Raw genomic sequence first — 16,534 nt, 5'->3', positions numbered from 1 at the left:
GGTTGATGTCCTCTGTTGGAAGACTCATATCTCTATTTCATGTGAATTATAAAGTCAAGTATAACCATTGTGTTGACTTTATTCGGTGTCTTGATGATGCATTGATAAGTTTGGAGGTCGATTTTTATCGGCCGTCATGAAATAAACATAAGGGGTAACACTGTCGATATTCATAAAATAAAACATAGGGGGTAACACTGTTGTTTTTCTTTGGTCGTCATGAAAAAAAACATAAGGGGTAACACTGTTGTTTTTTATTGGTCGTCATGAAAAAAAACATAAGGGGTAACACTGGTTTTTTATTGGTCGTCATGAAAAAAAACATAAGGGGTAACACTGTCGATATTCATCAAATAAAACATAGGGGGTAACACTGTTGTGTTTCTTTGGTCATCATGAGAAAAACCACAAGGGGTAACACTGTTGTTTTTTATTGGTCGTCATGAAGAAAAACATAAGGGGTAACACTGTTGTCTTTGTCAAATAAAATATAAGGGGTAACACTGTCGTTTTTTATCAGTCGTCATGAAAAAACCATAAGGGGTAACACTGTGGTTTTTATTGGTCGTCATGAAAAAAAAAAAATAAGGGAAATAATAGAAAAACACATACATTTTAATGTCATGTATATCCTCTTTATTGATGATTGATCATTGTGATTTGGCATCGCCTCAGTGGTGCAGTGGAGTGTACTCTGCCTAACCCACTGGCGACTGCGGCTCAATTTCTGTGGAAAAGACAATATCATTAATTTGAAACGTAATTCTATCATGTCCATTGCATATATTGTCATATATAACCACAGACATATTTAAATTATAAAACTCAGTGGGAATTGGAGAGAGCTGTGAGCTAACCCCCTGGAGACCGGGGTTCAAGTCCGGTTGATGTCCTCTGTTGGAAGACTCATATCTCTATTTCATGTGAATTATAAAGTCAAGTATAACCATTGTGTTGACTTTATTCGGTGTCTTGATGATGCATTGATAAGTTTGGAGGTCGATTTTTATCGGCCGTCATGAAATAAACATAAGGGGTAACACTGTCGATATTCATAAAATAAAACATAGGGGGTAACACTGTTGTTTTTCTTTGGTCGTCATGAAAAAAAACATAAGGGGTAACACTGTTGTTTTTTATTGGTCGTCATGAAAAAAAACATAAGGGGTAACACTGGTTTTTTATTGGTCGTCATGAAAAAAAACATAAGGGGTAACACTGTCGATATTCATCAAATAAAACATAGGGGGTAACACTGTTGTGTTTCTTTGGTCATCATGAGAAAAACCACAAGGGGTAACACTGTTGTTTTTTATTGGTCGTCATGAAAAAAAACATAAGGGGTAACACTGTTGTTTTTTATTGGTCGTCATGAAAAAAAACATAAGGGGTAACACTGTTGTTTTTGATTGGTCGTCATGAAAAAAAACACAAGGGGTAACACTGTTGTTTTTTATTGGTCGTCATGAAGAAAAACATAAGGGGTAACTCTGTTGTCTTTGTCAAATAAAATATAAGGGGTAACACTGTCGTTTTTTATCAGTCGTCATGAAAAAACCATAAGGGGTAACACTGTCGTTTTTATTGGTCGTCATGAAAAAAACCATAAGGGAAATAATAGAAAAACACATACATTTTAATGTTATGTATATCCTCTTTTTTGATGATTGATCATTGTGATTTGGCATCGCCTCAGTGGTGCAGTGGAGTGTACTCTGCCTAACCCACTGGCGACTGCGGCTCAATTTCTGTGGAAAAGACAATATCATTAATTTGAAACGTAATTCTATCATGTCCATTGCATATATTGTCATATGTAACCACAGACATATTTAAATTATAAAACTCAGTGGGAATTGGAGAGAGCTGTGAGCTAACCCCCTGGAGACCGGGGTTCGAGTCCGGTTGATGTCCTCTGTTGGAAGACTCATATCTCTATTTCATGTGAATTATAAAGTCAAGTATAACCATTGTGTTGACTTTATTCGGTGTCTTGATGATGCATTGATAAGTTTGGAGGTCGATTTTTATCGGCCGTCATGAAATAAACATAAGGGGTAACACTGTCGATATTCATAAAATAAAACATAGGGGGTAACACTGTTGTGTTTCTTTGGTCGTCATGAAAAAAAACATAAGGGGTAACACTGTTGTTTTTTATTGGTCGTCATGAAAAAAAACATAAGGGGTAACACTTGTTTTTTATTGGTCGTCATGAAAAAAAACATAAGGGGTAACACTGTCGATATTCATCAAATAAAACATAGGGGGTAACACTGTTGTGTTTCTTTGGTCATCATGAGAAAAACCACAAGGGGTAACACTGTTGTTTTTTATTGGTCGTCATGAAAAAAAACAAGGGGTAACACTGTTGTTTTTTATTGGTCGTCATGAAAAAAAACATAAGGGGTAACACTGTTGTTTTTGATTGGTCGTCATGAAAAAAAACACAAGGGGTAACACTGTTGTTTTTTATTGGTCGTCATGAAGAAAAACATAAGGGGTAACACTGTTGTCTTTGTCAAATAAAATATAAGGGGTAACACTGTCATTTTTTATCAGTCGTCATGATAAAACCATAAGGGGTAACACTGTCGTTTTTATTGGTCGTCATGAAAAAAAACATAAGGGAAATAATAGAAAAACACACATACATTTTAATGTCATGTATATCCTCTTTATTGATGATTGATCATTGTGATTTGGCATCGCCTCAGTGGTGCAGTGGAGTGTACTCTGCCTAACCCACTGGCGACTGCGGCTCAATTTCTGTGGAAAAGACAATATCATTAATTTGAAAGGTAATTCTATCATGTCCTTTGCATATATTGTCATATATAACCACAGACATATTTAAATTATAAAACTCAGTGGGAATTGGAGAGAGCTGTGAGCTAACCCCCTGGAGACCGGGGTTCAAGTCCGGTTGATGTCCTCTGTTGGAAGACTCATATCTCTATTTCATGTGAATTATAAAGTCAAGTATAACCATTGTGTTGACTTTATTCGGTGTCTTGATGATGCATTGATAAGTTTGGAGGTCGATTTTTATCGGCCGTCATGAAATAAACATAAGGGGTAACACTGTCGATATTCATAAAATAAAACATAGGGGGTAGCACTGTTGTTTTTCTTTGGTCGTCATGAAAAAAAACATAAGGGGTAACACTGTTGTTTATTATTGGTCGTCAAGAAAAAAAACATAAGGGGTAACTCTGTCGTTTTTTATCGGCCGTCATGAAATAAACATAAGGGGTAAACCTGTCGATATTGATCAAATAAAACATAGGGGGTAACACTGTTGTTTTTCTTTGGTCGGCGTGAAAAAAAACACAAAGGGTAACACTGTCGTTTTAATCAAATCAAACATAAGGGGTAACACTCATTTTTTATCGGTCATCATGAAAAAAACATAAGGGGTAACACTGTTGTTTTTATCAAATGAAACATGAGGGCTGACACTGTCATTTTTAGGTTTGGATCCCTGCAAAAACGTCGACAGGGGTACCACTTTCGTTTTTTATTGGTCGTCATGAAAAAAAAACATAGATGAAAAAAAAAAAAATTGTCTGTCAAATAAAATATAAGGGGTAACACTGTTGTTTTTCATCATTCATCATGGGAAAAAAACATAAGGGGTAACACTGTCGTTTTTATCAAATGAAACGTAAAGGGTAACACTGTTGTTTTTTATCTGTCGTCATGAAAAATCAATCAGTGATTAAGGTAAAGCTTCAGTTTACCTTAACTGAAGCTAAGGTAAACTGTCGAAATGTATCGAATAAAACATAGGGGGTAACACTGTCGTTTTTATCAAATGAAACATGAGGGGTTACACTGTGTTTTTTTTTCGGTCGTCATGAAAAAAAACATAAGGGGTATCACTGTCGTTTTTTATCGGTCGTCATGAAAAAAGACATAAGGGTTAACGCTGTTGTTTTTTATTGGTCATCATGAAAAAAAGCACAAGGGGTAACACTGTCGTTTTTTATCGGTCGTCATGAAAAAAAACATAAGGGGTAACACTGTTGTTTTTTATTGGTCGTCCTGAAAAAAAAATAAGGGGTCACACTGTTGTCTTTGTCAAATAAAATATAAGGGGTAACACTGTCGTATTTTATTGGTCCTCATGAAAAAAAACATATTTAAAAATAAATAAATAATTGTCCTTGTCAAATAAAATATAAGGGGTAAGGCCGCGTTCACATCTAGCGTTTTTTGTAACAGGGATAAGATGAGCCGACCGTTTTTTCAACAAAAAAAAGCTGGCAGCGTTTTTGGCCCTAAAAGCGCAGAGAGCGTTTTTTCTATCGCCTAGCAACGAATCCATTCTAGACCCGACGTTACTCGCCTACTACGTATCCAGGCTAAAGCCCATTAGACATGTTGTAGATCTCGACATGTTCTGTAATTAAAACTATTAATCGCTCCACCGGCACTTTCCCGAGTGATTTGTCTGCTATTGTTTCTTGTTTTGACAGTTGAGAGTTTCCGGTGTGACGAAGTGTCAATGTTCCACTTGTGATTGGGCAGTTGCCCAAAAGACGCCTGACGTCGGCCGCTTTCTTCCTGAAAGTTGAACTTTTTTCAACGCTCCGTATGGCAGAAAAAAACGCTGGGAGAGGCGTTTAAAAAAGCGGCCGTGATTTTTTCCAGAAACGCTCTGCTCCATAGGAATATAATGTAAAACAAGTGCTGGCAGATTTAAAAAAATGCTAGATGTGAACGCGGCCTAAAACTGTTGTTTTTCATCAGTCATCATGGAAAAAAAAACATAAGGGGTAACACTGTAGTTTTTTATCAAATGAAACGTAAAGGGAAAACACTGTATAGAATAGAATAGAATAGAAACACACGCACGCACACACACACACACACACACACACACACACACACACCAATCAGATGGATCCGACCGGGATTTCCGTTGCGATGGGTTTCCTCCATCAGCGACTTATACAATAAACAAATTATGTAAAACAAAACCCATCTTTCATTTTAAAATAATAGTATGCAAATATGTTGAATAGGCCTCCATCTTTGTTATACTTTTAAAATGTTCCTATATAGCCTATTTTATAGCTTACACACTGATATTTTAAAACAGGAATGCGAAATGTGAAATGCGAAATGCATCATGGGATATTTAACGGTCCCAAGTCCACACCATGGACATATTGGGCTAGCGGCTAGCCCCACCAGGAAGAAAAATAATCTCAGTTGATTTCAACAGAGAAACACTCTGAGAATGCGCATTTCAAAGTTTCCAGTCCAATACACATTGCATTGGACTGGGTTAGGGTTAGGGTTAGGGTTCATCGTGTGCTTCATATTCGTGAGCCCCTCTTGCACCTCCCGACGAACTCAGCCGGAAGAAGCAAGCCAGGGTCGACTAAAAATTTAATGAAAGCGCCAAACTTGTTATTTTATAGTACTTCCTGGGGAGATTATTTTTTAAATATATATATATATAAAAATATATATATTATATTTTTTATATATATTTTTTTTTTCTTTTTCATTTTCTTTTTCTTTTTTCTTGTGAGAGTAGCGACTTACCCCTGATGACCAGTCGCCACTGGTCATTCTGACCGGGGACATTTAGAATTGTCGGTCCTCCTCATTTTTTTCCGGTCAATGACCGGTAATAACCGACAACGGAAACTCTGCTATAAACACCGAACCCCTTCTTCTTCGCACGGCTGTCAACTTCCGGAACATTCGCTAGTTAGATTTTCTCAAACAGCAGTTTCAAGTATGGGTAGCATAGAACTAACGTTAGCCAAGTGGGGGCTCCATGATTGCTAAATCTAACAAGAGAGGTAAAATTGCCATTAAGGAAGTGCCATTAAGGAAGGAAAGCATAGTATGCCTTGCGACTGCTTCGCAGTATGCCTTGCAAAACCCAGTATGCCTTTCGAAACACCTCGTGATTGGTCGATGAAACGCTAGCAGGAACGCCTAAAGGGCGTTCTTGTGTCATGACGGAAACGCCCAAACCTGCAGCTGGACCCTTCTCGGCCCATCTGGTAAATCCGGTACACGTCATTGAGACGCTTCCATAATTGAGTCCCCTCCATAGTAAATGGTCTCGTCTGATTTAGAGCCCTTGCAAAGTAGTTGCAAAGTACTAAAATGTTTGCATATTCGTGTGCTTCTCTTTTACAAACAACCCATCGCAATTGTGCATGATAGCTCCGGTTTCTTACCATAGCCACAACCGAAAATGTATGAATTGGTATCGGAAGGAAGGAGAAGGAAATTAAAGAAGAAGAGGGTGGCCGTTGCCCGATCGTTGTACTTTGCAGAATTTAATTACAACCATATTTATAAAGCCCTCCTAGCTTAAAACCATAGAAAACAACCTGCAGCCTACAATTGGCAGTATAAACGGCAGTGCTGTATAAAGTGGCAAGGCACAGGCCTACTTGAGTAAAATAACCCATTTGTTATAAATTTAGTTATTTGAAAGTGAATCACGTAGACGTTTATCTTCTAGTACATAGGTAAACATTGGCAGTAGTATGGTCAAGGGTCATCGTCTGCAGTTGTCATCCACTAGCGGCACTAGTGGGTGAGTTGTTCATACTGCTGCTGTTGCTGAAGCATCTGGTGGAAATTACAGCAAATATAATTTAATATTATGTGCCTCAATTTGTGAGTGAGATTGGCAAATGTTTGCATCCATATATTTTTTTTCTGAATTTATTTTGTAGCGAGTTGCGATGAATCCACTTCAATTGTATTGGAGTAGGCCTACAAGTAGACTTTATTTTTGTAGTGTGGTAAATGGGCAAGTTGACTGAAATATAAGAACTAAAGGTACTCCAGAAAAAAACGGATGACTTCATTGATCCTATTGGAAATTAATTGTTTTAAGTTGCTCAGTTCAAGCCAGAAACATCAAAGTAAAAATGCTGGAAAAAATATAACTAGCAAAGTAAAAATAAAATACAGCTCATGCATTGTATATTCATAGATAACATAGGCCTATAGATCTAACCAACAGCAGAATGTCATAAAACATGCTTGTACAATTAACTATAACTGAAGCTAAGGTACATTTTGTTAGCGTCTTGCAGGTACTAAATTGCAGGAATATTGCGCAGGTCATCTGGATAGGATAAATAGTAGAATGACTTAGTTTAAGTGACTGAATTAAATTGAAAATAGACTACAGAGTTCAAGGTGACTCCCTCAGTAGTGAGAGGTGTTAAAGAGTGATGGCCACAAGCATGTTTTTGGGGAAGCATTACACCATCTTCAATGGAACAGGGCTTTACACAGACCTTGATGTAGTCCGTGACGCCGTCTGGGAGACCATCAAGACTACCCTCCTGGCTCGCACAGTGCCTCCCAGTCAGTGGCCTCGTAGCAGTACTGGATCAACTCAAGCACCGTAACAAAGCATTCACTCGTTAATACTTGTCTTTACACCACTGACCAACTGTTTAGCTGGAACAACCATCCTAGATCTGGGTGGACACTCCCATATTGGATGTCACTGTTCTTTGAATATAAATCTCAAAAACATTTTCCATACAATGGTACGTTTGTAGTAGAGGTATGTTGTATGCTGTTCAGAGAGTGGATAATATCATTTGATTTGATCTTGATTTGATTTATTTATTGATGTGATCTATTTATTGCATTGATATGTTGAAATTCATCCTCTGCATTGAACCCATTTTGCTATAAGCAGTGGTAACCACTGGGAAGCACATGGGAACCAACTCGAGAAGTAGTGCCCTATCTAGGCTATCTACAGCTGTATATTACAATAAGAGAATGTCAAGTGGACTTTCAATCAGCTCTTTAGAAAATAAAAATAAAATTATTGGTTTAATGTTTTTACTTTTGTATTGTATTTCAATAATTATCCAATTTAGATCAAGATAATCTAATTAAAGAATATCTAACATTATGGAAAGTTATTGCTGGTGTTAACACCATGCTGCCTAGCTTTGCCCAGCATGGTATAACAAAGTGCCACGTTCACACCAAAAGCGACGGGTCGGCGCGGCTCCATCCTTCACAAATCACGTCCGCGACGGATTTGTGACTAGTAGCCTACTCGCGCGACCAAACTCTGGCGATCACGCGACAAGGCGACCAAATTCGCGTTTAGTGTAAACGCAGAGTGTTCGTTCGCCCTAATCTCGGACCAAGCAGTCCTACTATTTTATAGCAGAATTTATGGTTTCATATTGGACAACTTTTTTTTGTTTGTTTAACTTTATTACGATTTTTTTCTTAGGCGTATGGTTAGGCTACATCTTAAACGTGTCCTTTATTTAATGTATAAAGCAAGATAACATTAGCATATCGATTATCTTACATGTGGCGTAGTTGAAGTGACCAACAATTAAGAAAAATGGCGCCTGGTGTGAGCCAGCTGAGCAGGGATAGCGCTGCCGCCGATGACTGAAGCCCCGCGACGAGCGAGATGCAGCGGCCACAACATCCACAACACCGCGGCACCCCAAGTCCCACATCTCAGCGGGGCTAAAAGCCATGTGATGGCTATCCGCGGACGGTCTGCGGCGGAGGTTTCCAAAGAGCAAGGCAAATCGATGTCAGGGGACATGCTCACGTTTATTTGTTTTTGACCTTCTCATCATCACCAGCATAAGATGTCATCGCTTAGAAAGGTAAACAAACCAAAAAGGTGTGCTTGCTTGCTCTACTCTGTATGATCATACATTTTTAGCGAGATGATTATTGTTGAAATGGCAAATATAAGACAGATATGTGTCATGGGGTGTTTAAGAATGTGCTTAACTGAGATTGGTAAAGGGTTCTATGTGTGGGATGAGTCGAATTCACTTGGGAGTCTTTTATAACTTGTGCAAAGCCTGAATGAGTCATTGAGCAATATGCAGCAGGCACACGAGCCCGAGCGCCGTGAAGGTGTGTAAATAGAGGTGCACGCGCCTTCCACGGTTACAGAAATTCTGGCAGAGAAGCCAGAATCGGACACATCTTCTGCACGAATCGGCGTCAATAACTCAATGTGAATAGAGCGGAATCAACATTTATTTACGTTTCTGATTTCTGTCCGAATAGCGTATATAATGTTGCTCTCAGGTCCTTCAAACAAACAATATGCATGCCTGTGTAGTGACTCAGCCTTCCTCTGTTTCTTGTATATCGTCATCTATCTTTTCATCTGTCACAGGTGTTGCCATGGTTACTACAGACTCAATGCTGTATATTTTTTGAGAAGGACTCAGGTAAGAGTGTGCGTGTGTACGTGTGTGCGTGTGTGTGTGCGAGAGAGAGTGATTCATTGAATGCTTGAATGCTATCTTTGCTGTTTCAAGATTATATAGTAGTTAATGGCTTACTGCAACTATTTGCTGGAAGACATACCATTGTTTTGATTCCCACTGGGACCAGCCTGGCTAAGAAAAATATGAATCCTCTTCAAACAAACGAGGAATGCACTCCTCAAATGGCATATATTATTTGTATCAATAATAATAATAATATTATTATAATTATTATCACTGTTAATAATATAATAAATATTATTACCTTGTTGTCTCATTACATTTCTTTTTCACCCTACTATCAAACCGTCACCATAGTGCAGGCCTAATTAAAGTCGTTTTAGAAGTTTCGTCCAAAATCCCCATCAGGGAATACTAAAGTTCATCTTGCCTAATCTTTTATTGATCAATCATTGGTCACTCATTAATGCACATGCACTGCTGCAGCGATTCATTCCTAAGAGCTCTATTTTCCCAGAGTTTGCTGTGGCCCCTTGAGTGACTATGTTTTTGATTCCCAGCGTGTCCTCTATCTCTTCAGTGTGGCTGCTGGCGTTCTGCTCCGTATGAGAGAAACACGCATGCAGTATGCCTGCTTCTGGAGAGGAACGTAGCGCTGTTAATGAGCTGACAGACGGTGTTTTCTTTCTAGCCGGGCTGCGTACAGATCCAGAGATGATCTAGTGTGTTCATCATCAGCAGGGCGACCCACAGCCACCAGAATGGGCTTTGTCAGCAGCAGTGCCGTGCTTCCCGGTGAATAGAAAGTTGATGCAGGTGACATCCGTGTGCGTTTGATTTGCGTGCAACCAGAAGTCTTTTGAAGAGTTTTCCTCTGCCCCCCCCCCCCCCCATCCCCATTCAGAACTCTGTCTTGATCATGTCCGACTCATCAGTTTCTCAAGGTTGAAGCAGAGCGTTAGAAACTGTCAGTACAGACCAGCAAATTTTTGCATTCATCTGCATTGAAAAACAGCTCCATGAGCAACATTGCCATATGTTTCTCCTGTGAAGTTAGATTTGGGCTTTGCTTGATGCATATCGAATCAGTTGTTATATAACTGCATTTCTATTCATTTGAGCCCGCCCAATGTTTTATTTTCCTATTCCACTACCGTTTTGCCAACACTAGATGGTGCTGTCTTTGAGCATATGATGGGATGCTTGTGCCACAGCCAAATTTAATACACTAGTGCATTGGAAATCTTGGAAACTCTTGACTTCCTTATGTCTGCTACTGAAGAGTTCTGGCAGAGAACATGTATACCAATCACTTGGGCATTAAGATCACACTGTATTTATTTATTGTGCCAGGACTCAAACAGAGTTATAGCGTAAGCAATTCTTTCAACTAGTTCTTTATCTTGAAATAACTAGAAGTATATTAGTAGTCAGGAGGAATACTGGACTATTTTGTCAATGAAAGAGTAACCAAACCAGATGAAACCTGTGGAGCAGCGTGGTGGTGAGGGTTAACCTTATATTATGGAAAATGATAACATTGTAGAGGTTGGAATGGTAGGAAGTCTGTTATAGTGATAATACAATACAGCAGTCTTTGTTTGCTTCTAGTGTCTCTCACTCATAGAGGAATGTAATAATGATATAGTAATTAATTACAGCTTTGCAATGGATCCCTTTCACTAGCGCCTCCCAGTCGTTCATAAGCAGAAGTGACTCACGATGAACACCCTTCCACTGAGTGCAACACTTCCAAAAGACTGCATGGACCTGAACTATTATTCTGTCCTCGTCTAACCCCTGCTTTCCTTCTTCGTGCATTTGCATTTGCCTGAGCTGATATGCCTTCTTCTAGCGTTCTATCCGCATCCTCAGAATACCAATGAGAGCTACATTAAGCCCAGATCGATATGACCTCTTCCAAATTTGTATTTACTTGATTGTCTCTCAGACAAAAAAGAAGGGAAGAGGGGATTCTTGTTTTCTTTGGGCTGTCTTTGTGTTTTAAGTTACATGGTCTGTGGACTTTTGGGCCCATTGTTATATTTAGCTGATCAAAATGTTTGTTATGTGCATGGTAGTGTTGCACGGTATACCGATACTACGAAAGTACCACGATACCCTCAAGCAAAAAACGATACGATACGCTCATTTTTTAGTATCGATACTAGACTTTCAACGAAAGTACTTGCACATACACAGGCAGCATCAACTCTCAGTCATACTCCTTGCACGCAGAGGCTAATCAGTGGGCGTGCCCCTCAGCTCACACTCAGCCACAGCAGCAGCAGGCCGTTCACTGAGCGAGTGAGAGTGAGGCCCGGTCAACACTACCCCGGGTAAATATAAAAACGCACTTTCGCAATGAAAACGATCTTTGTCCGCACTATCGTTTTCATATCGTTTTCGGAATGTTTTGCATCCACGTTCCACACTGAAATGATTTTGATAAACAGTCGTTATCATGGTTACGCGACTCCCGCCACGCCTCTCTGTTTAGATTACAGGCGAGCGATCTCGTTGCCTTGCCCTGTCCACATTAACCCGGGTAAATCTACAAATGCATAAATATTTATCCGTTTAGCCCTTCCGTCCACACTAAAACGGCGAATTCGAACACTGAAAACTATCCGATCTATATTCCTATCATGCAAATCCGAATGTACTGTATATATGGCAATTACACAAGTGGTAAGCGTACGTCCGAATGTCTCTAACGTAAAACCGCTATGTTTGTCTGGACTTATATCATATGTGTAAGGGATAATGCTGTACAGAACGCCAGTCATTATCGGGAAAATAAGCCCAGACAGGGCGAACCGGACCCCGACGCGAAGCGCAGGTGTCTTGCTTCGCCCTGAAGAGTACTATTTTCGATAATGACCGGCGACGTCCTATACATTATCCCGCTTATTACACGGCTCCTTGCCAAAACAAAACAATATCTTCACAGAGTGTGTCTTTTTACAATTACCATTCGTAGTGTTGATCAGCAGAGAAATAATCCCGCCAAAGACGTTGACGTCGCTTAGCAACCGGACACACTGGGGTTAATAGGTTACCGGACTACTTGCGGAGTCATAAGAAAAAAATCCACTTCACTTGACATCGGTCTAGTTCGGTGTGCATAAAAGTACAGACGGACCAATTAAGAACTACTGCAGCTGCTGATGCCACCTCAAGTTAAAAAGTAGCCGCACCCACCCCAAACAAATCGGAATAAGTTTATTCATGTCGATTATAGCGGACTAAACTACCTCTTCTATTCCGCATGGAATTCTATTCCGATCAGAGAATTGTATTCCGATTGAGGCGTTTTATATATATTAATATGCCTCGATCTGAATAAAATTCTCTGATCAGTAGAAAAATGTATTAACGTAATTTTCTCAAAAAGCAGCAAAGGACCAAGCTGCTGAAAGTTAAACCATAGTGAGACCGAGCTGGACCATTATTCATCTCTTTTCCAGATATTTTAGGTTTTCACCGTGGTATCAGTTCATCATTGAGTATTGAGGAATTTTCGGGCAGGTAGTCATAATCAAAGTCATAATTTTGGTATCGTGCAACACTAGTGCATGGGCAACCATCAAGATTCAAGATACTATTACTACCAGCACATTACAATACTAATACTAGGGTTAGCTATTATTAGGATTAGCTTTGGAGAATTCTTCAAACCAACAGTATTGCTGATCTACAGTTTATTACTAGCATAGTGAAACCACATAGACAGTGGTGAACTTCAATGAGACTTCAACAGTCTAATCGTTACATTCAATATTTTAGCTGCTCTTATATGGAATTGGAAGTAAGATATGGGATTTCTGAGTGAAGTGCAGAAGAAAGCACATTTTATATTGACTTTTAATTGAAGTTAAATGTTTTTTGTCTCTTAATCGCCTGGTGTTTTGACAGGTTTCTCCTTTCCCATACTCGAGAGACTTCATTTGGTATATTCTTTATGTAATTCAATTCTGTGAAATTGGAGTGAAAAATGCCACCAAAACTAAACACTAAACTGTGCTTCAGTCGATGACCTGAGAGATGTGTGTGAACGGTGCAGTGTGAATGAACTGGGATGCCCTCTGAAGCCCCCCCCCCCCCCTGCTCCCAGGTTACCTCACGTCATGGCAGCGAGGGCACGGAGGTGGGCCACGTTGATGTTTCATCTTGCTTATCCCTGAGACACACACACACACACACACACACACACACACACACACACACACACACACACACACACACAGGCCCACACACACACACACACACACACACACACACACACACACACACACACACACACACACACACACACACACACACACACACACACACAGGCCACAACCCAGTGGAGCACCGCAAACATCAGTGGGAGATAAATGACATCAAGCAGAGCAACTCCATCGATGACTGGGACTGGGTGATCTGAACCAGTCACAGATATTGAGAGAAAGTGTTAAGAAAGGGACGGCTGGACGAGACAGACTGGAAGACGAGAGAGAGAGAGAGAGAGAGAGAGAGAGAGAGAGAGAGAGAGAGAGAGAGAGAGAGAGAGAGAGAGAGAGAGAGAGAGAGAGAGAGAGAGAGAGAGAGAGAGAGAGACGCGAGCACACGGATTCCTGCAGAATCCTGAATCCAGCAGAAGGAAGGAGTGCGGCTCCGGGTTTTGCGCTGAGCCGCCGGGGAGCTTGGTGGAAGATGCAGCTCGCTGCGCCGCTGCCACACACTGCTGCAGTGGAGGAGTAGATGCGGAGCGCAGCACCGCTCCAGGTGATCCACCGCACCAGCCTAGCCTCTCCTCCTCCTCCTCCTCCACCTCCTCCTCCTCCTCCTCGTTCTTCTGAGGGCTGGGAAGGAGAGAGAGGAAAGATAAGGCGAGAAGGAAGGACGGAAGGAAACAGGAGGGGGGAAAAAAACCCAGCAAGGACGGAACAGAGGAAAGAGCAAGAGGGGAAGAAAAAAACACTCCGGAGGAGCCGACCTGGGTTTTATTTTTTTGTTTTTATTTTTCCTCTTCTTTTTTTTTTTTTCCTACGATAAATTCCTCCTCCGTTCCTCTCAGATGTGAGAACACCTTTGGTTCCGCGCGAGTGTGTGTCTGTGTGTGTCTGTGTGTGTGCCTGTGTGTTAGCGTGTGAGGGAGAGAGATATGTGACCGTGAGCGTCTCTCTCGTCATCGTGTGAAGGAAGCACCATCGCTTATGTGCTCCAATGTCTCTGGAACATAGACCCGCCGGCAGGTAAGGATGTCTGCCATTGCGTCGTGAAGATACCTTCAGTGAGATTCTGTTTCATTCATTTTTCTTTGGGCATTTCTCTTGTCATCGCCATTGCCTTTCCTGTGTGTGTGTGTGTGTGTGAGGATTGTAACAGGTAGATAGGGAAGTTGCTGCTGCTAGAGCAGCTTAGGTGATTGGTATTCCGCCCGGCGAGTGAGAGCCACAACAGGCGTTTTGGGAGACAGAGAGCAGTGATCGATGCACCTCTGTTAAGGAGGCGTGAAGCACATCTGTGCTCCTCAGTCAAAGTGGACAGTGCAGGTGTGTGTGTGTGTGTGTGCACATGTGTTCATGCATGTAATCTATCGCATGGTGGGAGGGACGGCTCCTTAGCGCTGTCCTGGATGGGTAACGGGGAGGGGTGGGGGGGGGGTTCATCCTGCCGATGTGACTAACAATTCTGAATTCCGAGCATCTGTGCGAACAGCAGAGTGTCTGCAGAATCCGAGCCTTTTCCACACGCAATGTCCATATAATCCAATGTCTCTCCGTGCGTCTGTCTGTCTGTCTGTCCACCTATGCATCTATCCATCATTCTATCTATCTATCCATCTTTACGCCTTTTGAATTATCGGTCTGTGTCTATCTCTCTCTCTCTATCTATCTATCTATCTATCTATCTATCTATCTATCTATCTATCTATCTATCTATCTATCTATCTATCTATCTATCTATCTATCTATCTATCTATCTATCTATCTATCTATCTATCTATCTATCTATCTATCTATCTATCTATCTATCTATCTATCTATCTATCTATCTATCTATCTATCTATCTATCTATCTATCTATCTATCTATCTATCTATCTATCTATCTATCTATCTATGTAGCTATCTATCTCTCTATCTATATATGGGTTTCCTCCTGTCTCTTGTATGGTAAATGATATTCCTCAGCAACCTGTAAGAGGAGATGGAATATGAGCCATCGTAAGAGAAGCGGTGATATATGCTGAGGTGGTGGTGGTGGTGGTGGTGGTGGTGGGGGGGGGGGGGGTGGTTCAGTCCAGAACGCTCCCCCCATCTCTGTTTCGGTTTGTGAGACCTGTTGGCCCGGGAACAGTGCCTCACATGCAACTACTCTGCGTCTGCGGTTGACGTGTTGAGCTGGGTGCCATGCGTCGGCCGTTCCTATAGGAACCGTGGCATGCTGCAGCTGTCAACGCCGCCTGCATTAAAGCCCTGCTGGCCGTGTGTGTGTGTGTGGGGGGGGGTATGTCTCCTATGGGCCAGTGTGTGTAGGGGTGTCTACTTTGTGTGTCTGGTGGTGAAGGAGTTCTTGTGGGGGTGTGTGTGTTTGTGGGTGGGTGGGTGCTTTTGTTACTGTAATGAATTCAGTTGTGTGAATGTGTGTGCATGTGTGTGTGGGGTTATGTCTTTGTATTTAGTTTGGGCTTGTCATAACTGTATACAGTCTTGCTGTATGCATCTGACTCTATGTGCATGTGCATGCATGAATAAAGTTTACAAGTTACCAGTTGGCTGGTTCATATTGTTATATTGTTGATTCATATTGATTCATCTTTGTTGTTGAACATTGGCTACATGATTTCTATCATGGTGGCAAAACATACATGCACACAAATACAAGTTGGCTAGTGCTCTTGTCACATTCAGAATATCTAAATGTATATATATACATGTATATTAGCATTGCACAGCGTTTAATATACATGCATATATATACATCTATATATTCTTAATGTTCAAAGGGTGATCACCCAGACATACCCACACCGACACCGATGTCACCGACACACACCGACCACACCGACACACACGCCATTTGTCATCCCTGATGGAAAATAAGAATGGAAAATGCAGAAGGGGGTTTTCAGAGAGAGAGAGAGACGCATTTGAGGCAGGAGAGAGAGAGGCATGACTACAATCACTTGTAGTCATGCCACACACATGCACACACACACACACACTTGACAATCACTTGTGATTGAAGGCTACTAGCTAAAGTACTATTATTGTGTTATATATATATCTGTTGTGTTCTAATAGCAAG

At 40.9% G+C, this 16,534-nt stretch overlaps 1 protein-coding gene and 1 long non-coding RNA gene across 3 annotated transcripts in view; one reads left to right on the top strand and one right to left on the bottom strand.

Annotated features, from left to right (window-relative positions):
* Nucleotides 1–1,072: 1,072 nt before the first annotated feature.
* Nucleotides 1,073–8,853, bottom strand: LOC130374109 (uncharacterized). Of its 2 annotated transcripts, XR_008893582.1 has the most exons (4): nt 8,339–8,853; nt 7,290–7,389; nt 2,655–2,769; nt 1,073–1,748 (listed from the first exon to the last, which is right to left on the bottom strand). It is a non-coding gene; the product is annotated as an uncharacterized LOC130374109 (long non-coding RNA). The 2 variants fall into 2 exon arrangements; XR_008893581.1 differs by lacking the exon at nt 1,073–1,748 and having other exon boundaries at nt 2,117–2,769; nt 8,339–8,851.
* Nucleotides 8,025–16,534, top strand: part of LOC130374108 (disks large-associated protein 2-like) — a 95,426-nt gene continuing 86,916 nt past the window's right edge. The window contains exons 1-2 of the mRNA XM_056580693.1: nt 8,025–8,651; nt 9,179–9,233. Coding sequence (XP_056436668.1) covers nt 8,634–8,651; nt 9,179–9,233 — 73 coding nt within the window. The 5' untranslated portion in view covers nt 8,025–8,633. The remainder of the gene's footprint in view (nt 8,652–9,178; nt 9,234–16,534) is intronic.

This window comes from Gadus chalcogrammus, chromosome 21 (genome assembly GCF_026213295.1).
Source record: "Gadus chalcogrammus isolate NIFS_2021 chromosome 21, NIFS_Gcha_1.0, whole genome shotgun sequence".
Lineage (NCBI taxonomy): Eukaryota > Metazoa > Chordata > Actinopteri > Gadiformes > Gadidae > Gadus > Gadus chalcogrammus.
The sequence above is the reverse complement of the archived record's forward strand: the minus strand, read 5'-3'. Positions and strand labels throughout refer to the sequence as shown.